This window comes from Bombina bombina, chromosome 3 (assembly GCF_027579735.1).
Source record: "Bombina bombina isolate aBomBom1 chromosome 3, aBomBom1.pri, whole genome shotgun sequence".
Lineage (NCBI taxonomy): Eukaryota > Metazoa > Chordata > Amphibia > Anura > Bombinatoridae > Bombina > Bombina bombina.
Window position 1 is genome coordinate 1,034,231,015 of NC_069501.1, and position 22,387 is coordinate 1,034,253,401.

The following is a 22,387-nucleotide window of genomic DNA, read 5'->3' on the forward strand; positions in this document are numbered from 1 at the left end:
CCACCAAGTAAGAGAGAGTTGAACATTGGGATTTAAGGATATTAATTGTGATATCTTTGTATAATCCCTGCACCATTGGTTCAGTATACTACGCTGGAGAGGTCTCATATGAAAACGAGCAAAGTGACTCTTGTCTGAGGAATCAAAGAAATTTTTGGTAAATTGATCCTCCAAACATGTCTTTGAAGAAAACACTAGTTGATGTGTGAGATCCTGCAGAATGTAAAGACTGAGCTAGTACCAAGATATCGTCCAAATAAGGAAATACCGCAATACCTCGTTCTCTGATTACAGAGACTAGGGCACCGAGAACCTTCTAAAGTATTCTTGGAGCTATCGTTAGGCCAAACGGAAGAGCGACAAATTGGTAATGCTTGTCTAGAAAAGAGAATCTCAGAAACTGATAATGGTCTGGATGAATCGGAATATGAAGATAAGCATCCTGTAAGTCTATTGTGGACATATAATGCCCTTGCTGAACAAAAGGCAGAATAGTCCTTAGAGTCACCATTTTGAAAGTTGGCACTAAATAACGATTCAAAATTTTTAGATCCAGAACCGGCCTGAAAGAATTTTCTTTCTTTGGGACAATGAATAGATTTGAATAAAACCCCAGACCCTGTTCCTTAAACGGAACTGATATGATTACCCCTGAAAGCTCCAGGTCTGAAACACACTTCAGAAAAGCTTGAGCCTTTACTGGATTTACTGGGATGCGTGAGAGAAAAAAACCTTCTCACAGGAGGTCTTACTCTGAATCCTATTTGGTACCCTTGAGAGACAATACTCTGAAACCAAAGATTTTGGACAGAATCTGCCCAAATGTTTTGGAAGAATCGTAATCTGCCCCCTACCAGCTGAGCTGGAATGAGGGCCGCACCTTCATGCACACTTGGGGGCTGGCTTTGGTTTCTTAAACGGTTTGGATTTACTCCAACTTGAAGAAGGTTTCCAATTGGAACCAGATTCTTTGGAGGAAGGATTAGGTTTCTGTTCCTTATTTTGTCGAAAGGAACGAAAGTGGTTAGAAGCTTTAGATTTACCCTTAGGTTTTTATCCTGAGGCAAAAAAACTCCCTTCCCCCCAGAGACAGTTGAAATAATCTAATCCAACTGAGAACCAAATAACTTATTACCTTGGAAAGAAATAGATAGTAATCTAGACTTAGATACCATGTCAGCATTCCAATATTTAAGCCACAAAGCTCTTCTAGCTAAAATAGCTAAAGACATAGATTTAACATCAATTTTGATGATATAAAAAATGGCATCACAAATAAAATGATTAGCATGTTGAAGCAAGCGAATAACAATGCTAGACAAATCAGGATCCGGTTCCTGTTGCGCTAAACTTTCCAATCAAAAAGTTGATGCAGCTGCAACATCAGCCATAGAAATGGCAGGCCTGAGGAGATGACCTGAATATAAATAAGCTTTCCTTAGATAAGATTAAAGTTTCCTATCTAAAGGGTCTTTACAAGAAGTACTATCTTCCATAGGAATAGTAGTATGTTTAGCAAGAGTAGAAATAGCCCCATTAACTTTGGGGATCTTTTCCCAAAACTCCAATCTAACTGCTGGCAAAGGATACGATTTTTTAAACCTTGAAGAAGGAATAAAAGAAGTACCAGGCCTATTCCATTCCTTAGAAATCATATCAGAAATAGCATCAGGAACTGGAAAAACCTCTGGAGTAACCACAGTAGGTTTACTAGTTTTAATATCAAGAGGACTAGTTTCTTCAATATCCAATGTAATCAACACCTCTTTTAACAAGGAACGAATATACTCCATTTTAAATAAATAAATAGATTTGTCAGTGTCAATATCTGAGGAAGGATCTTCTGAATCAGATAGATCCTCATCAGATGAGGATAATTCAGTATGTTGTCGGTCATTAGAAATTTCATCAACTTTATGAGAAGTTTTAAAAGACCTTTTACATTTATTAGAAGGCGGGATGGCAGACAAAGCCTTCTCAATCGCATCAGCAATAAAATCTTTTATATTCAGAAGTATATCTTGTACATTAGATGTTGAAGGAACAACAGGCATAGTACTATTACTGATCATGACAACTATTACATACCACAGCTGGAGATATAATCTCCAGAAATTTACAACAAATGCACTTAGCTTTGGTAGAACTGTTATCAGGCAGCAGGGTTCCAACAGTGGTTTCTGAGACAGGATCAGATTGAAACATCTTGCAAATGTAAGAGAAAAAAACATAATTTATGTAAGAACTTACCTGAAAAATTCATTTCTTTCATATTAGCAAGAGTCCATGAGCTAGTGACGTATGGGATATACATTCCTACCAGGAGGGGCAAAGTTTCCCAAACCTCAAAATGCCTATAAATACACCCCTCACCACACCCACAATTCAGTTTAACGAATAGCCAAGAAGTGGGGTGATAAAAAAGTGCGAAAGCATATAAAATAAGGAATTGGAATAATTGTGCTTTATACAAAAATCATAACCACCACAAAAAAAGGGCGGGCCTCATGGACTCTTGCTAATATGAAAGAAATGAATTTATCAGGTAAGTTCTTACATAAATTATGTTTTCTTTCATGTAATTAGCAAGAGTCCATGAGCTAGTGACGTATGGGATAATGACTACCCAAGATGTGGATCTTTCCACACAAGAGTCACTAGAGAGGGAGGGATAAAATAAAGACAGCCAATTCCTGCTGAAAATAATCCACACCCAAAAATAAAGTTTAACGAAAAACATAAGCAGAAGATTCAAACTGAAACAGCTGCCTGAAGTACTTTTCTACCAAAAACTGCTTCAGAAGAAGAAAATACATCAAAATGGTAGAATTTAGTAAAAGTATGCAAAGAGGACCAAGTTGCTGCTTTGCAAATCTGGTCAACCGAAGCTTCATTCCTAAACGCCCAGGAAGTAGAAACTGACCTAGTAGAATGAGCTGTAATTCTTTGAGGCAGAGTTTTACCCGACTCAACATAGGCAAGATGAATTAAAGATTTCAACCAAGATGCCAAAGAAATGGCAGAAGCTTTCTGGCCTTTTCTAGAACCGGAAAAGATAACAAATAAACTAGAAGTCTTACGGAAAGATTTCGTAGCTTCAACATAATATTTCAAAGCTCTAACAACATCCAAAGAATGCAACGATTTCTCCTTAGAATTCTTAGGATTAGGACATAATGAAGGAACCACAATTTCTCTACTAATGTTGTTGGAATTCACAACTTTAGGTAAAAATTCAAAAGAAGTTCGCAACACCGCCTTATCCTGATGAAAAATCAGAAAAGGAGACTCACAAGAAAGAGCAGATAATTCAGAAACTCTTCTGGCAGAAGAGATGGCCAAAAGGAACAAAACTTTCCAAGAAAGTAATTTAATGTCCAATGAATGCATAGGTTCAAACGGAGGAGCTTGAAGAGCTCCCAGAACCAAATTCAAACTCCAAGGAGGAGAAATTGACTTAATAACAGGTTTTATACGAACCAAAGCTTGTACAAAACAATGAATATCAGGAAGAATAGCAATCTTTCTGTGAAAAAGAACAGAAAGAGCAGAGATTTGTCCTTTCAAAGAACTTGCGGACAAACCCTTATCTAAACCATCCTGAAGAAACTGTAAAATTCTCGGTATTCTAAAAGAATGCCAAGAAAAATGATGAGAAAGACACCAAGAAATATAAGTCTTCCAGACTCTATAATATATCTCTCGAGATACAGATTTACGAGCCTGTAACATAGTATTAATCCCAGAGTCAGAGAAACCTCTTTGACCAAGAATCAAGCGTTCAATCTCCATACCTTTAAATTTAAGGATTTCAGATCCTGATGGAAAAAAGGACCTTGTGACAGAAGGTCTGGTCTTAACGGAAGAGTCCACGGTTGGCAAGAGGCCATCCGGACAAGATCCGCATACCAAAACCTGTGAGGCCATGCCGGAGCTACCAGCAGAACAAACGAGCATTCCTTCAGAATCTTGGAGATTACTCTTGGAAGAAGAACTAGAGGCGGAAAGATATAGGCAGGATGATACTTCCAAGGAAGTGATAATGCATCCACTGCCTCCGCCTGAGGATCCCGGGATCTGGACAGATACCTGGGAAGTTTCTTGTTTAGATGGGACGCCATCAGATCTATTTCTGGAAGTTCCCACATTTGAACAATCTGAAGAAATACCTCTGGGTGAAGAGACCATTCGCCCGGATGCAACGTTTGGCGACTGAGATAATCCGCTTCCCAATTGTCTATACCTGGGATATGAACCGCAGAGATTAGACAGGAGCTGGATTCCGCCCAAACCAAAATTCGAGATACTTCTTTCATAGCCAGAGGACTGTGAGTCCCTCCTTGATGATTGATGTATGCCACAGTTGTGACATTGTCTGTCTGAAAACAAATGAACGATTCTCTCTTCAGAAGAGGCCAAAACTGAAGAGCTCTGAAAATTGCACGGAGTTCCAAAATATTGATCGGTAATCTCACCTCCTGAGATTCCCAAACTCCTTGTGCCGTCAGAGATCCCCACACAGCTCCCCAACCTGTGAGACTTGCATCTGTTGAAATTACAGTCCAGGTCGGAAGCACAAAAGAAGCCCCCTGAATTAAACGATGGTGATCTGTCCACCATGTTAGAGAGTGTTGAACAATCGGTTTTAAAGATATTAATTGAGATATCTTCGTGTAATCCTTGCACCATTGCTTCAGCATACAGAGCTGAAGAGGTCGCATGTGAAAACGAGCAAAGGGGATCGCGTCCGATGCAGCAGTCATAAGACCTAGAATTTCCATGCATAAGGCTACCGAAGGGAATGATTGTGACTGAAGGTTTCGACAAGCTGCAATCAATTTTAGACGTCTCTTGTCTGTTAAAGACAGAGTCATGGACACTGAATCCATCTGGAAACCCAGAAAGGTTACCCTTGTCTGAGGAATCAAAGAACTTTTTGGTAAATTGATCCTCCAACCATGATCTTGAAGAAACAACACAAGTCGATTCGTATGAGATTCTGCTAAATGTAAAGACTGAGCAAGTACCAAGATATCGTCCAAATAAGGAAATACCACAATACCCTGTTCTCTGATTACAGACAGAAGGGCACCGAGAACCTTTGTAAAAATTCTTGGAGCTGTAGCTAGGCCAAACAGCAGAGCCACAAACTGGTAATGCTTGTCCAGAAAAGAGAATCTCAGGAACTGATAATGATCTGGATGAATCGGAATATGCAGATATGCATCCTGTAAATCTATTGTGGACATATAATTCCCTTGCTGAACAAAAGGCAAGATAGTCCTTACAGTTACCATTTTGAATGTTGGTATCCTTACATAACGATTCAATATTTTTAGATCCAGAACTGGTCTGAAGGAATTCTCCTTCTTTGGTACAATGAAGAGATTTGAATAAAACCCCATCCCCTGTCCTGGAACTGGCATAATTACTCCAGTCAACTCTAGATCTGAAACACATTTCAGAAATGCTTGAGCTTTTACTGGATTTACTGGGACACGGGAAAGAAAAAATCTCTTTGCAGGAGGTCTCATCTTGAAACCAATTCTGTACCCTTCTGAAACAATGCTCTGAATCCAAAGATTGTGAACAGAATTGATCCAAATTTCCTTGAAAAAACGTAACCTGCCCCCTACCAGCTGAGCTGGAATGAGGGCCGCACCTTCATGTGGACTTAGAAGCAGGCTTTGCCTTTCTAGCTGGCTTGGATTTATTCCAGACTGGAGATGGTTTCCAAACTGAAACTGCTCCTGAGGATGAAGGATCAGGCTTTTGTTCTTTGTTGAAACGAAAGGAACGAAAACGATTATTAGCCCTGCTTTTACCTTTAGATTTTTTATCCTGTGGTAAAAAAGTTCCTTTCCCACCAGTAACAGTTGAAATAATGGAATCCAACTGAGAACCAAATAATTTGTTACCCTGGAAAGAAATGGAAAGTAAAGTTGATTTAGAAGCCATATCAGCATTCCAAGTTTTAAGCCATAGAGCTCTTCTAGCTAAAATAGCTAGAGACATAAACCTGACATCAACTCTGATAATATCAAAAATGGCATCACAGATAAAATTATTAGCATGCTGTAGAAGAATAATAATATCATGAGAATCATGATGTGTTACTTGTTGCGCTAAAGTTTCCAACCAGAAAGTTGAAGCTGCAGCAACATCAGCCAAAGATATAGCAGGTCTAAGAAGATTACCTGAACACAGATAAGCTTTTCTTAGAAAGGATTCAATTTTCCTATCTAAAGGATCCTTAAACGAAGTACCATCTGACGTAGGAATAGTAGTACGTTTAGCAAGGGTAGAAATAGCCCCATCAACTTTAGGGATTTTGTCCCAAAATTCTAATCTGTCAGACGGCACAGGATATAATCGCTTAAAACGTTTAGAAGGAGTAAATGAATTACCCAATTTATCCCATTCTTTGGAAATTACTGCAGAAATAGCATTAGGAACAGGAAAAACTTCTGGAATAACCACAGGAGCTTTAAATACCTTATCCAAACGTTTAGAATTAGTATCAAGAGGACCAGAATCCTCTATTTCTAAAGCAATTAGTACTTCTTTAAGTAAAGAACGAATAAATTCCATTTTAAATAAATATGAAGATTTATCAGCATCAACCTCTGAGACAGAATCCTCTGAACCAGAAGAGTCATCAGAATCAGAATGATGATGTTCATTTAAAAATTCATCTGTAGGGAGAGAAGTTTTAAAAGATTTTTTACGTTTACTAGAAGGAGAAATAACAGACATAGCCTTCTTTATGGATTCAGAAACAAAATCTCTTATATTATCAGGAACATTCTGCACCTTAGATGTTGAAGGAACTGCAACAGGCAATGGTACTTTACTAAAGGAAATATTATCTGCTTTAACAAGTTTGTCATGACAATCAATACAAACAACAGCTGGAGGAATAGCTACCAAAAGTTTACAGCAGATACACTTAGCTTTGGTAGATCCAGCACTAGACAGCGATTTTCCTGTAGTATCTTCTGACTCAGATGCAACGTGAGACATCTTGCAATATGTAAGAGAAAAAACAACATATATATAAAGCAAAATTGATCAAATTCCTTAAATGACAGTTTCAGGAATGGGAAAAAATGCCAAAGAACAAGCTTCTAGCAACCAGAAGCAATGAAAAATGAGACTTAAATAATGTGGAGACAAAAGCGACGCCCATATTTTTCGCGCCAATAAGACGCCCACATTATTTGGCGCCTAAATGCTTTTTGGCGCCAAAATGACGCCACATCCGGAACGCCGACATTTTTGGCGCAAAATAACGTCAAAAAAATGACGCAACTTCCGGCGACACGTATGACGCCGGAAACGGAAACAAATTTTTTGCGCCAAAAAAGTCTGCGCCAAGAATGACGCAATAAAATGAAGCATTTTCAGCCCCCGCGAGCCTAACAGCCCACAGGGAAGAGTCAAATTTTTGAAGGTAAGAAAAAATGATTAAATCAAATGCATTATCCCAAATATGAAACTGACTGTCTGAAAATAAGGAAAGTTGAACATTCTGAGTCAAGGCAAATAAATGTTTGAATACATATATTTAGAACTTTATAAACAAAGTGCCCAACCATAGCTTAGAGTGTCACAGAAAATAAGATTTACTTACCCCAGGACACTCATCTACATGTTTGTAGAAAGCCAAACCATTACTGAAACGAGAATCAGCAGAGGTAATGGTATATATAAGAGTATATCGTCGATCTGAAAAGGGAGGTAAGAGATGAATCTCTACGACCGATAACAGAGAACCTATGAAATAGACCCCGTAGAAGGAGATCACTGCATTCAAATAGGCAATACTCTCCTCACATCCCTCTGACATTCACTGCACGCTGAGAGGAAAACCGGGCTCCAACTTGCTGCGGAGCGCATATCAACTTAGAATCTAGCACAAACTTACTTCACCACCTCCATCGGAGGCAAAGTTTGTAAAACTGAATTGTGGGTGTGGTGAGGGGTGTATTTATAGGCATTTTGAGGTTTGGGAAACTTTGCCCCTCCTGGTAGGAATGTATATCCCATACGTCACTAGCTCATGGACTCTTGCTAATTACATGAAAGAAATAACATATAAAGCAAAAACATAATTTATGTAAGAACTTACCTGATAAATTCATTTCTTTCATATTAGCAAGAGTCCATGAGCTAGTGACGTATGGGATATACATTCCTACCAGGAGGGGCAAAGTTTCCCAAACCTTAAAATGCCTATAAATACACCCCTCACCACACCCACAATTCAGTTTAACGAATAGCCAAGAAGTGGGGTGATAAGAAAAAAGTGCGAAAGCATATAAAATAAGGAATTGGAATAATTGTGCTTTATACAAAAAAATCATAACCACCACAAAAAAGGGCGGGCCTCATGGACTCTTGCTAATATGAAAGAAATGAATTTATCAGGTAAGTTCTTACATAAATTATGTTTTCTTTCATGTAATTAGCAAGAGTCCATGAGCTAGTGACGTATGGGATAATGACTACCCAAGATGTGGATCTTTCCACACAAGAGTCACTAGAGAGGGAGGGATAAAATAAAGACAGCCAATTCCTGCTGAAAATAATCCACACCCAAAATAAAGTTTAATGAAAAACATAAGCAGAAGATTCAAACTGAAACCGCTGCCTGAAGTACTTTTCTACCAAAAACTGCTTCAGAAGAAGAAAATACAACAAAATGGTAGAATTTGGTAAAAGTATGCAAAGAGAACCAAGTTGCCACTTTGCAAATCTGATCAACCGAAGCTTCATTCCTAAACGCCCAGGAAGTAGAAACTGACCTAGTAGAATGAGCTGTAATCCTATGAGGCGGAGTCTTACCCGACTCAAAATAGGCAAGATGAAATAAAGATTTCAACCAAGATGCCAAAGAAATGGCAGAAGTTTTCTGGCCTTTCTAAAACCGGAAAAGATAACAAATAAACCAGAAGTCTTTCGGAAAGACTTAATAGCTTCAACATAATATTTCAAAGCTCTAATAACATCCAAAGAATGCAACGATTTCTCCTTAGAATTCTTAGGATTAGGACATAATGAAGGAACCACAATGTCTCTACTAATGTTGTTGGAATTCACAACTTAGGTAAAAATTCAAAAGAAGTTCGCAACACCGCCTTATCCTGATGAAAAATCAGAAAAGGAGACTCACAAGAAAGAGCAGATAATTCAGAAACTCTTCTGGCAGAAGAGATGGCCAAAAAGAAACAAAACTTTCCAAGAAAGTAATTTAATATCCAATGAATGCATAGGTTCAAATGGAGGAGCTTGAAGAGCCCCCAGAACCAAATTCAAACTCCAAGGAGGAGAAATTGACTTAATGACAGGCTTTATACGAACCAAAGCTTGTACAAAACAATGAATATCAGGAAGAATAGCAATCTTTCTGTGAAAAAGAACAGAAAGAGCAGAGATTTGACCTTTCAAGGAACTTGCGGACAAACCCTTATCTAAACCATCCTGAAGAAATTGTAATATTCTCGGTATTCTAAAAGAATGCCAAGAAAAATGATGAGAAAGACACCAAGAAATATAAGTCTTCCAGACTCTATAATATATCTCTCTGGATACAGATTTACGAGCCTGTAACATAGTATTAATCACAGAGTCAGAGAAACCTCTTTGACCAAGAATCAAGCGTTCAATCTCCATACCTTTAAATTTAAGGATTTCAGATCCTGATGGAAAAAAGGACCTTGAGACAAAAGGTCTGGTCTTAACGGAAGAGTCCACGGTTGGCAAGAGGCCATCCGGACAAGATCCTCATACCAAAACCTGTGAGGCCATGCCGGAGCTACCAGCAGAACAAACGAGCATTCCTTCAGAATCTTGGAGATTACTCTTGGAAGAAGAACTAGAGGCGGAAAGATATAGGCAGGATGATACTTCCAAGGAAGTGAAAATGCATCCACTGCCTCCGCCTGAGGATCCCGGGATCTGGACAGATACCTGGGAAGTTTCTTGTTTAGATGAGAAGCCATCAGATCTATTTCTGGAAGTTCCCACATTTGAACAATCTGAAGAAATACCTCTGGGTGAAGAGACCATTCGCCCGGATGCAACGTTTGGCGACTGAGATAATCCGCTTTCCAATTGTCCATACCTGGGATATAAACCGCAGAGATTAGACAGGAGCTGGATTCCGCCCAAACCAAAATTCGAGATACTTCTTTCATAGCCAGAGGACTGTGAGTCCCTCCTTGATGATTGATGTATGCCACAGTTGTGACATTGTCTTATCTGAAAACAAATGAACAACTCTCTCTTCGGAAGAGGCCAAGACTGAAGAGCTCTGAAAATTGCACGGAGTTCCAAAATATTGATCGGAAATCTCACCTCCTGAGATTCCCAAACCCCTTGTGCCGTCAGATACCCCCACACAGCTCCCCAACCTGTAAAACTAGCATCTGTTGAGATTATAGTCCAGGTCGGAAGAACAAAGAAGCCCCCTGAACTAAACGATGGTGATCTGTCCACCATGTCAGAGAGTGTCGAAAAATCGGTTTAAAGATATTAATTGAGATATCTTTGAGTAATCCCTGCACCATTGGTTCAGCATACAGAGCTGAAGAGGTCGCATGTGAAAACGAGCAAAGGAGATCGCATCTGATGCGGCAGTCCTAAGACCCAACATTTCCATGCATAAGGCTACCAAAGGGAATGATTGTGACTGAAGGCTTTGACAAGCTGATATCAATGTTAAACTTCTCTTGTCTGACAAGGACAGAGTCATGGACACTGAATTTATCTAGAAACCTAAAAAGGTTACCCTTGTCTGAGGAATCAATGAACTGATTGGTAAATTGATCCTCCAACCATGAACTTGAAGAAACAACACAAGTCGATTCGTATGAGATTCTACGAAAATGAGAAGACTGAGCAAGTACCAAGATATCGTCCAAATAAGGAAATACCAAAACCCTATTCTCTGATTACAGAAAGAAGGGCACCGAGAACCTTTGAAAAAAATTCTTGGAACTGAGGCTAGGCCAAACGGTAGAGCCACAAAACTGGTAATGCTTGTCTAAAAAGAGAATCTCAGACACTAAAAGTAATCTGGATGAATCGGAATATGCAGATACACATCCTGTAAATCTATTGTAGACATATAATGCCCTTGCTAAACAAAAGGCAGGATAGTCCTACAGTAACCATCTTGAATGTTGGTATCCTAACATAACGATTCAATAATGATAGATCCAGAACTGGTCTGAAGGAATTGACCTTCTTTGGTACAATGAAGAGATAAAATAAAACCCCAGCCCCTGTTCCAGAACTGGAACTGGCATAAATACTCCAGCCAACTCTAGATCTGAAACACATTTCAGAAATGCTGAGCCTTGCTGTGTTAACTGGGACACGGGAAAGAAAAGAATCTCTTAGCAGGAGGCCTTAACTTGAAGCCAATTCTGTACCTTTCTGAAACAATGTTTCTGAAACCAGAGATTAAGAACGGAATTGATCCAAATTTCTTTGAAGAAAACGTAATCTGCCCCATACCAGCTGAGCTGGAATAAGGGCCGCACCTTCATAGGTACTTAGGAGCTGGCTATAGGTTTCTATAAAGCTCGGATATATTCCAAACTGGAAATAGTTTCCAAACTGATACCGCTCCTGAGGATGAAGGATCAGGCTTTTGTTCCTTGTTGTGAGGAAAGGAACGAAATGATTATTTACCCTGGAAAGAAAGGGAAAGCAAAGTTGACTTAGAAGACATGTCAGCATTCCAAGTTTAATCCATAAAGCTTTTCTAGCTAAAATAGCTAGAGACATATACCTGACATCAACTCTAATGATATCAAAAGATGGTATCACCAATAAAATTATTAGCATGTTATAGAATAATAATAATGCTATAAAATTATGATCTGTTACTTGTTGCGCTAAAGCTTCTAACCAAAAAGTTGAAGCTGCAGCAACATCCGCTAAAAATATAGCAGGTCTAAGAAGATTACCTGAACATAAGTAAGCTTTTCTTAGAAAGGATTCAATTTTCCTATCTAAAGGATCCTTAAATGAAGTACTATCTGCCATAGGAATAGTAGTACATTAGCAGGAGTAGAGACAGCCCCATAACCTTAGGGATTTTTGTCCCAAAAAACTCTAATCTGTCAGATGGCACAGGATATAATTTGCTTAAACGTCTAGAAGGAGTAAATAAATTACCCAAATTATTCCATTCCCTGGAAATTACTTCAGAAATAGCATCAGGGAGATAAAACACTTCTGGAATAACTACCTTATTTAAACGTTTACATTTAGTATCAAGAGGACCAGAATCCTCTATTTCTAATGCAAATAACACTTCTTTAAGTAAAGAACGAATAAATTCCATCTTGAACAAATACAAAGATTTATCAGCATCAAAATGATGATGTTCATTTAAAAATTCATCTGAAAAAAAAGAGAAGTTTTAAAAGACTTTTATGTATACTAGAAGGAGAAATAACAGACATAGCCTTCTTAATGGATTTAAAATAAATAAAATCTCTTATGTTATCAGGAACACTCTGAAAATTAGATGTTGACGGAACAGCAACAGGTAATGTAACAGTACTAAAGGAAATTTTATCTGCATTAATAAGTTTGACATGACATGCAATACAAATAACAGCTGGAGAAACAGATACCAAAAGTTTATAGCAGACTTAGCTTGGTAGCTCCAGCACTGTGCAGTGATTTTCCTGTAGTAACTTCTGACTCAGTTGCAACGTGGAACATCTTGCAATATGTAAAAGAAAAAAACAACATATAAAGCAAAATTGATCAAATTCCTTAAATGACAGTTTCAGGAATGGGAAAAAAATGCCAGTGAACAAGCTTCTAGCAACCAGAAGCAATAAATAATGAGACTTAAATAATGTGGAGACAAAAATGACGCCCATATTTTTTAGCGCCAAAAAAGACGCCCACATTATTTGGCGCCTAAATGCTTTTGGCGCCAAAAATGACGCCACATCCGGAACGCCGACATCTTTGGCGCAAAATAACGTCAAAGAATGACGCAACTTCCGGTGACACGTATGACGCCGGAAACGGAAATAGAATTTTTGCGCCAAAAAAGTCCGCGCCAAGAATGACGCAATAAAATGAAGCATTTTCAGCCCCCGCGAGCCTAACAGCCCACAGGGAAAAAGTCAAATTTTAAGGTAAAATATGTTAAATTAAAATGCATTATCCCAAATATGAAACTGACTGTCTGAAAATAAGGAAAGTTGAACATTCTGAGTCAAGGCAAATAAATGTTTGAATACATATATTTAGAACTTTATAAACAAAGTGCCCAACCATAGCTAGGAGTGTCACAGAAAATAAGACTTACTTACCCCAGGACACTCATCTACATATAGCAGATAGCCAAACCAGTACTGAAACGAGAATCAGCAGAGGTAATGGTATATATAAGAGTATATCGTCGATCTGAAAAGGGAGGTAAGAGATGAATCTCTACGACCGATAACAGAGAACCTATGAAATAGACCCCTTAGAAGGAGATCACTGCATTCAAATAGGCAATACTCTCCTCACATCCCTCTGACATTCACTGCACGCTGAGAGGAAAACCGGGCTCCAACTTGCTGCGGAGCGCATATCAACGTAGAATCTAGCACAAACTTACTTCACCACCTCCATCGGAGGCAAAGTTTGTAAAACTGAATTGTGGGTGTGGTGAGGGGTGTATTTATAGGCATTTTAAGGTTTGGGAAACTTTGCCCCTCCTGGTAGGAATGTATATCCCATACGTCACTAGCTCATGGACTCTTGCTAATTACATGAAAGAAATTATCAATTTCCTTATATGGCAGTTTCAGGAATGGGAAAAAAATGCAAACAGCAAACCCTCTAACATAGAAAAAGGCAAGAGGCACATAGCAATTGGGTTTTAAATAATGAAATTATTTGGCGCCAAGTATGACGCACAACGTAACTGAACATTTTTTGGCGCTAACAACATCCGGAAATGACACACGTCATTGACAACGCAACCTTGAGCAAGGAACTCGGTGTCAACTAAGACGCCAGAAATGACGAATTTGCGTAATCGGAAGTAACTTCGCGCCAAAAAATTCTTGCGCCAAGAATGTCACAATAAACTTTGTCACTTTGCGCCCTCGCAAGCCTAATTTTGCCAGCGAAATTTAAAGAGAAAACAGTCAATAGAAAAAAAGACTATACCCCAGGTAAGAAAAAATATTTTCCTAAATATGCTTTTCCCAAATATGAAACTGACAGTCTGCAAAAGGAAATATACATAAAAGTGACTTATGGCAAATATAAGTACAATACATATATTTATAACTTTATATTAATACATAAAGTGCCAAACCATAGCTGAGAGTGTCTTAAGTAATGAAAACATGCTTACCGAAAGACACCGATCCACATATAGCAGATAGCCAAACCAGTACTGAAACAGTTATCAGTAGAGGTAATGGAATATGAGAGTATATGGTCGATCTGAATAAGGGAGGTAGGAGATGAATCTCTATGACTGATAACAGAGAACCTATGAAATAGATCTCCCATGAGGAAAACCATTGCATTCAATAGGTGATACTCCCTTCACAACCCTCTGACATTCGCTGTACTCTGAGAAGAATCGGGATTCAAAATGCTGAGAAGTGCATATCAACGTAGAATATAAGCACAAACTTACTTCACCAAGTTTGTAAAACTGAATTGTGGGTGTGGTGAGGGATGTATTTATAGGCATTTTGAGGTTTGGGAAACTTTGCCCCTCCTGGTAGGATTGTATATCCCATACGTCACTAGCTCATGGACTCTTGCCAATTACATGAAAGAAATTAAAAAATTTGACACTTTTCTGCCAGCCTCCTGGGACAAAAGGCAAAGAATGACTGGCGGAGTGGGAGGAGTATTTAAGCCTTTGGCTGGGGTGTCTTTGCCTCCTCCTGGTGGCCAGGTTCTTATTTCCCAAAAGTAATGAATGCAGCTGTGGACTCTTTCAATTTAAGAAGAAAAATCACATTATAATTCAAATGATAAAAAAAAGTAATCATTTGTGAAAATTTAGTTTAATTATTTCAAAATCATAATTCTACACTTTCACTTTATTTCTGACAAGACCATTAGGTATTTATACAGTTAAAACATGACCAACCAACCTCCAGGCATAACGTGCCCCACATCTTGCACTGTGAGCGCCGAGTTCTTGTCTTCAGTATTCACCCGGATAACACCAAAGCTTAACCCATTCATAGACAGAATAGCACGACCTGGAAGAGGTGCTCCTGGTATTCCAGGTCTAAAACAAAAACAGCACAAATAATGAATAAAAAAAACAATATATCCCCAGTAAGGGAATATATTTTTTATTTTTTTTTTGTAATTAAACATACATTTCTTATGCACACTATACATTAGCAATCAATTACAAACTTGCAAAGGAGCTACATACAAAACCGATCCTTTAAGAAACAATTAACTGATACAGAATTAATGATTTGCAAAACTCACACTTTACTAACAGTATTTAAAAACCCTGATTAGCAATTGTTTTGCTTTTATCTCTCTTGATTGTGGTAAATTAGGGTTAGCTATAAATTAGCTTGGTCACTGCTGTAAGTAATCACTGTGATGTATGTAGCTGGTTTGTGTAACCGGCAGTATTTTGCAGCATACTTAGGGTTAAAGACTTTGAATTCCAGAATCACTCGGAGTGTGGGAAAGGAATAGAGTTGCAGTAGTTTGTGGAAGGTAATGATGTTACTTATAAAGTAGAAGCAGCAGGAACTAATCAATGAATCAATGTGAGGAATAAAAAAGAAAATCTGAAATTAAATGTGAACGCAAAGCAGTGTGGGGCACAAGGGTTGAGGGAAAAGAGAAGGGGTTCAGTTTTGGAGATGTTGAACATTTAAACAATGAGATACAGGATCAACAGCTGGTGATATAAATGAACAAGGAAGAGGATATGTCTGTTGCAGATAGGTAGATTTGGGTGTCATCAGCCTACAAGAGATACTAAAACCCACAGGACTGTATTAACGAACCTGAGGGTGATGTGCAGACAAAAAAGAGAAGAGGACATAGAAATTAACCTTGTGTCAATCCTCAAGAGAGATCTGTAAAGAGGCAGAGGATGCGCTAGAGAATGATACACTGAAGTCACGAGAACCATCGGAGGATGCCCAGGACGAGTGACAGGAGGATGACAAGTCAGGTTTTTGCTTCTACTCTTGAGGGAGATAGCCAATAGTCTATCTACCTTCACACAAACATATATCTAAACACACACATATATCTGCTGTACTATGCCTGCAGCACCTGACTAAATAATCTGCTTCTTCCAGGGAAAGTAAACCTATGTTGTGCGAAAGAAACACTGTAGCATGAGAAGTGTGTCCTCTAGTGGCAGCATTATGTAATGCAACAATCGCTAGAGGATTCCTTCAACTGCTGTTTAAAGCCTGGAGCTGTGCTGCTGTAGAAAGAAATTGGCATCCAAACCTGGTCTAAAACAAACATAAGAATTTATAAAGTGCAACAGAAAATTGTGGAGCCCCAGGAAGTGTAAGGTATATAAAGCCACTTGTAATTCATATGGATGGAACAGAGAGATCACAATAAAATAGGAAGCAATCTAGTATGAAGAAGACAGAAGGACAGAGCCCCAAGGAAAATAACCTTTACCAAGCTCTATTTAAAAAAGAAAGGGGTATGATATAGAAAGGGGTGCAGTAGGCTATTGCAGCTTAATCTAAGGTAAAACTGGAGTAGACTGTCCCTTTCATTCCAAAATTCAAAGGAAATTTTTTTTGCAAGTCATGAAAAAGTACCACTAACATTTTTTAAATAATCCCCAATCCCAGCTATTATTAATCTCTGTACCTTCGAATTGCTACAGTCATGGCTTCTAGAGATGTGGCACAAGGGCAAATTGCTTCAGGCTTAAGCCCATAATTTTGAAATAAATTCAGGAAAGCATCACATGAAGATACAGACCCTGTACAAAATAACAAAAAGTACATATTAACATTTACAATATTGCAAAAAGCTAAACAGTCATGTTTCAGGACTACAAACCCAGTGAGTGCGGAATGTGCTCATTCATTATATAAATATTTTTGTTCCTGACAAAATGATTGTAGTTTGCCTTTGGATGCAAGTGCCGACCCCTTTTAAACTTGCTAAACACAATTTATTTATTTATAATAAATGTTATGTATTCACATTTACACTTTGTTGCAAACTGTACTTTGTATTTTACACCTTTAAAGTGAATGTAAATTTTGATGCTAAAGTGCCCGGTTTTTAAAAAACAAAATTTATGCTTACCTGATAAATTCCTTTCTCCTGTAGTGTGGTCAGTCCACGGGTCATCATTACTTCTGGGATATTAACTCCTCCCCAACAGGAAGTGCAAGAGGATCACCCAGCAGAGCTGCTATATAGCTCCTCCCCTCTAAGTCACACCCAGTCATTCGACCGAGAACCAACGAGAAAGGAGAAGCCAAAGGGTGCAGTGGTGACTGGAGTATAATTTAAAAATTTAGACCTGCCATAAAAACAGGGCGGGCCGTGGACTGACCACACTACAGGAGAAAGGAATTTATCAGGTAAGCATAAATTTTGTTTTCTCCTGTTAAGTGTGGTCAGTCCACGGGTCATCATTACTTCTGGGATACCAATACCAAAGCTAAAGTACACGGATGACGGGAGGGACAGGCAGGCTCTTTATACGGAAGGAACCACTGCCTGAAGAACCTTTCTCCCAAAAACAGCCTCCGAAGAAGCAAAAGTGTCAAATTTGTAAAATTTGGAAAAAGTATGAAGAGAAGACCAAGTTGCAGCCTTGCAAATCTGTTAAACAGAAGCCTCATTCTTAAAGGCCCAAGTGGAAGCCACAGCTCTAGTAGAATGAGCTGTAATTCTTTCAGGAGGCTGCTGTCCAGCAGTCTCATAGGCTAAACGTATTATGCTACGAAGCCAAAAAGAGAGAGAGGTAGCAGAAGCTTTTTGACCTCTCCTCTGACCAGAATAAACGACAAACAGGGAAGAAGTTTGTCGAAAATCCTTAGTTGCCTGTAGATAAAATTTCAGGGCACGGACTACATCTAGATTGTGTAGAAGACGTTCCTTCTTCGAAGAAGGATTAGGACACAAAGATGGAACAACAATCTCCTGATTGATATTCCTGTTAGTGACCACCTTAGGTAAGAACCCAGGTTTAGTACGCAGAACTACCTTGTCTGAATGAAAAATCAGATAAGGAGAATCACAATGTAAAGCAGATAACTCAGAGACTCTTCGAGCCGAGGAAATAGCCATTAAAAACAGAACTTTCCAAGATAACAATTTGATATCAATGGAATGAAGGGGTTCAAACGGAACACCCTGTAAAACATTAAGAACTAAGTTCAAACTCCATGGTGGAGCAACAGTTTTAAACACAGGCTTAATCCTGGCCAAAGCCTGACAAAAAGCCTGAACGTCTGGAACCTCTGACAGACGTTTGTGTAAAAGAATGGACAGAGCTGAAATCTGTCCCTTTAAGGAACTAGCGGATAAACCCTTTTCTAAACCTTCTTGTAGAAAAGACAATATCCTAGGAATCCTAACCTTACTCCATGAGTAACTCTTGGATTCGCACCAATATAAGTATTTACGCCATATTTTATGGTAAATCTTTCTGGTAACAGGCTTCCTAGCCTGTATTAAGGTATCAATTACTGACTCAGAAAAACCACGTTTTGATAAAATCAAGCGTTCAATTTCCAAGCAGTCAGCTTCAGAGAAATTAGATTTTGATGTTTGAAGGGACCCTGGATCAGAAGGTCCTGTCTCAGAGGCAGAGACCAGGGTGGACAGGATGACATGTCCACTAGATCTGCATACCAAGTCCTGCGTGGCCACGCAGGCGCTATAAGAATCACCGATGCTCTCTCCTGTTTGATTCTGGCAATCAATCGAGGAAGCATCGGGAAGGGTGGAAACACATAAGCCATCCCGAAGGTCCAAGGTGCAGTCAAGGCATCTATCAGGACCGCTCCCGGATCCCTGGATCTGGACCCGTAACAAGGAAGCTTGGCGTTCTGTCGAGACGCCATGAGATCTATCTCTGGTTTGCCCCAACGTCGAAGTATTTGGGCAAAGACCTCCGGATGAAGTTCCCACTCCCCCGGATGAAAAGTCTGACGACTTAGGAAATCCGCCTCCCAGTTCTCCACTCCCGGGATGTGGATTGCTGACAGGTGGCAAGAGTGAGACTCTGCCCAGTGAATTATCTTTGATACTTCCATCATCGCTAGGGAGCTTCTTGTCCCTCCTTGATGGTTGATGTAAGCTACAGTCGTGATGTTGTCCGACTGAAACCTGATGAACCCCCGAGTTGTTAACTGGGGCCAAGCCAGAAGGGCATTGAGAACTGCTCTCAATTCCAGAATGTTTATTGGCAGGAGACTCTCCTCCTGAGTCCATGATCCCTGAGCCTTCAGAGAATTCCAGACAGCGCCCCAGCCTAGTAGGCTGGCGTCTGTTGTTACAATTGTCCAATCTGGTCTGCTGAATGGCATCCCCCTGGACAGATGTAGCTGAGAAAGCCACCATAGAAGAGAATTTCTGGTCTCTTGATCCAGATTCAGAGTAGGGGACAAATCTGAGTAATCCCAATTCCACTGACTTAGCATGCACAATTGCAGCGGTCTGAGATGTAGGCGTGCAAAGGGTACTATGTCCATTGCCGCTACCATTAAGCCGATCACCTCCATGCATTGAGCCACTGACGGGAGTTGAATGGAATGAAGGACACGGCATGCATTTTGAAGCTTTGTTAACCTGTCTTCTGTCAGGTAGATCTTCATTTCTACAGAATCTATAAGAGTCCCTAAGAAGGGAACTCTTGTGAGTGGAAAGAGAGAACTCTTCTTTTCGTTCACCTTCCATCCATGCGACCTTAGAAATGCCAGTACTAACTCTGTATGAGACTTGGCAGTTTGAAAGCTTGAAGCTTGTATCAGAATGTCGTCTAGGTACGGAGCTACCGAAATTCCTTGCGGTCTTAGTACCGCCAGAAGAGCACCCAGAACCTTTGTGAAGATTCTTGGAGCCGTAGCCAATCCGAATGGAAGAGCTACAAACTGGTAATGCCTGTCTAGGAAGGCAAACCTTAGATACCGGTAATGATTTTTGTGAATCGGTATGTGAAGGTAAGCATCCTTTAAATCCACTGTGGTCATGTACTGACCCTTTTGGATCATGGGTAGGATTGTCCGAATAGTTTCCATTTTGAACGATGGAACTCTTAGGAATTTGTTTAGGATCTTTAAATCCAAGATTGGCCTGAAGGTTCCCTCTTTTTTGGGAACCACAAACAGATTTGAGTAAAACCCCTGTCCATGTTCCGACCGCGGAACCGGATGGATCACTCCCATTAGTAAAAGATCTTGTACACAGCGTAGAAACGCCTCTTTCTTTATTTGGTTTGTTGACAACCTTGACAGATGAAATCTCCCTTTTGGGGGAGAGGATTTGAAGTCCAGAAGATATCCCTGAGATATGATCTCTAACGCCCAGGGATCCTGGACATCTCTTGCCCAAGCCTGGGCGAAGAGAGAAAGTCTGCCCCCCCACTAGATCCGTTCCCGGATCGGGGGCCCTCAATTCATGCTGTCTTAGGGGCAGCAGCAGGTTTTCTGGCCTGCTTGCCCTTGTTCCAGGACTGGTTAGGTCTCCAACCTTGTCTGTAGCGAGCAACAGCTCCTTCCTGTTTTGGAGCAGAGGAAGTTGATGCTGCTCCCGCCTTGAAATTACGAAAGGAACGAAAATTAGACTGTCTAGCCTTAGGTTTGGCTCTGTCTTGAGGCAGGGCATGGCCTTTACCTCCTGTAATGTCAGCGATAATTTCTTTCAAACCGGGCCCGAATAAGGTCTGCCCTTTGAAAGGTATGTTAAGTAATTTAGATTTAGAAGTAACGTCAGCTGACCAGGATTTTAGCCACAGTGCTCTGCGTGCCTGAATGGCGAATCCGGAATTCTTAGCCGTAAGTTTTGTTAAATGTACTACGGCATCTGAAACAAATGAATTAGCTAGCTTAAGTGTTTTAAGCTTGCTTGAAATCTCATCTATAGTTATTGAGTCAAGAGTCTCTTCCAGGGACTCGGACCAAAAAGCGGCTGCGGCCGAGACAGACGCAATACATGCAAGGGGTTGCAATATAAAACCTTGTTGAACAAACATTTTCTTAAGGTAACCCTCTAATTTTTTATCCATTGGATCTGAAAAGGCACAGCTATCCTCCACCGGGATAGTGGTACGCTTAGCCAGAGTAGAAACCGCTCCCTCCACCTTAGGGACCGTCTGCCATAAGTCCCGTGTGGTGGCGTCTATTGGAAACATTTTTCTAAACACAGGAGGGGGGGAAAAGGGTACACCGGGCCTATCCCACTCCTTAGTAATTATCTCTGTAAGCCTCCTAGGTATAGGAAATACGTCAGTACTCGCCGGTACCGCATAGTATCTATCCAGCCTACATAATTTCTCTGGGATTGCAACGGTGTTACAATCATTCAGAGCTGCTAATACCTCCCCTAACAGTACACGGAGGTTTTCGAGTTTAAACTTAAAATTAGAAATGTCTGAATCCATTCTATTGGGATCAGAACCGTCACCTGCAGATTGAAGCTCTCCATCCTCATGTTCAGCATACTGTGACGCAGTATCAGACAAGGCCCTATTATCAACAGCGCACTCTGTTCTCACCCCAGAGTGATCAAGCTTACCTCTAAGTTCTGGTAATTTAGCCAAAACTTCAGTCATAACATTAGCCATATCCTGTAATGTGATTTGCAATGGCCGCCCTGATGTACTCGGCGCTACAATATCACGCACCTCCCGAGCGGGAGATGCAGGTACTGACACGTGAGGCGAGTTAGTCGGCATAACTCTCCCCTCGTTGTTTGGTGAATGATGTTCAATTTGTACAGATTGACTTTTATTTAAAGTAGCATCAATGCAATTAGTACATAAATTTCTATTGGGCTCCACTTTGGCTTTAGCACATATAGCACAGAGATATTCCTCTGAGTCAGACATGTTTAACACACTAGCAATTAAACTAGCAACTTGGAAATACTTTTCAAAGCAATTTACAAATAATATAAAAACGTACTGTGCCTTTAAGAAGCACAGAAAAAAAGTTATGACAGTTGAGAAATAATAAACTTGAGAAACTATAACATCAAATTCTTTCCGGTAAAAACACAATTTTAGCAAAGGATTGCCCCCATTAGCAATGGATAACTAACCATGAATAGCAGAAAAAATGTACAGAAAAGAAACGTTTTTTATCACAGTCAGTCACAATCTCACAGCTCTGCTGTGAGTGATTACCTCCCTCAAATT

At 39.8% G+C, this 22,387-nt stretch overlaps 1 protein-coding gene across 1 annotated transcript in view; it reads right to left on the bottom strand.

Moving 5' to 3' along the window:
* The window catches only part of DIP2B (disco interacting protein 2 homolog B), a 624,447-nt gene that overhangs the window by 176,257 nt on the left and 425,803 nt on the right, over positions 1 to 22,387 (bottom strand). The window contains 2 exon segments of the mRNA XM_053708237.1: positions 15,150 to 15,289; positions 16,876 to 16,990. Coding sequence (XP_053564212.1) covers positions 15,150 to 15,289; positions 16,876 to 16,990 — 255 coding nt within the window.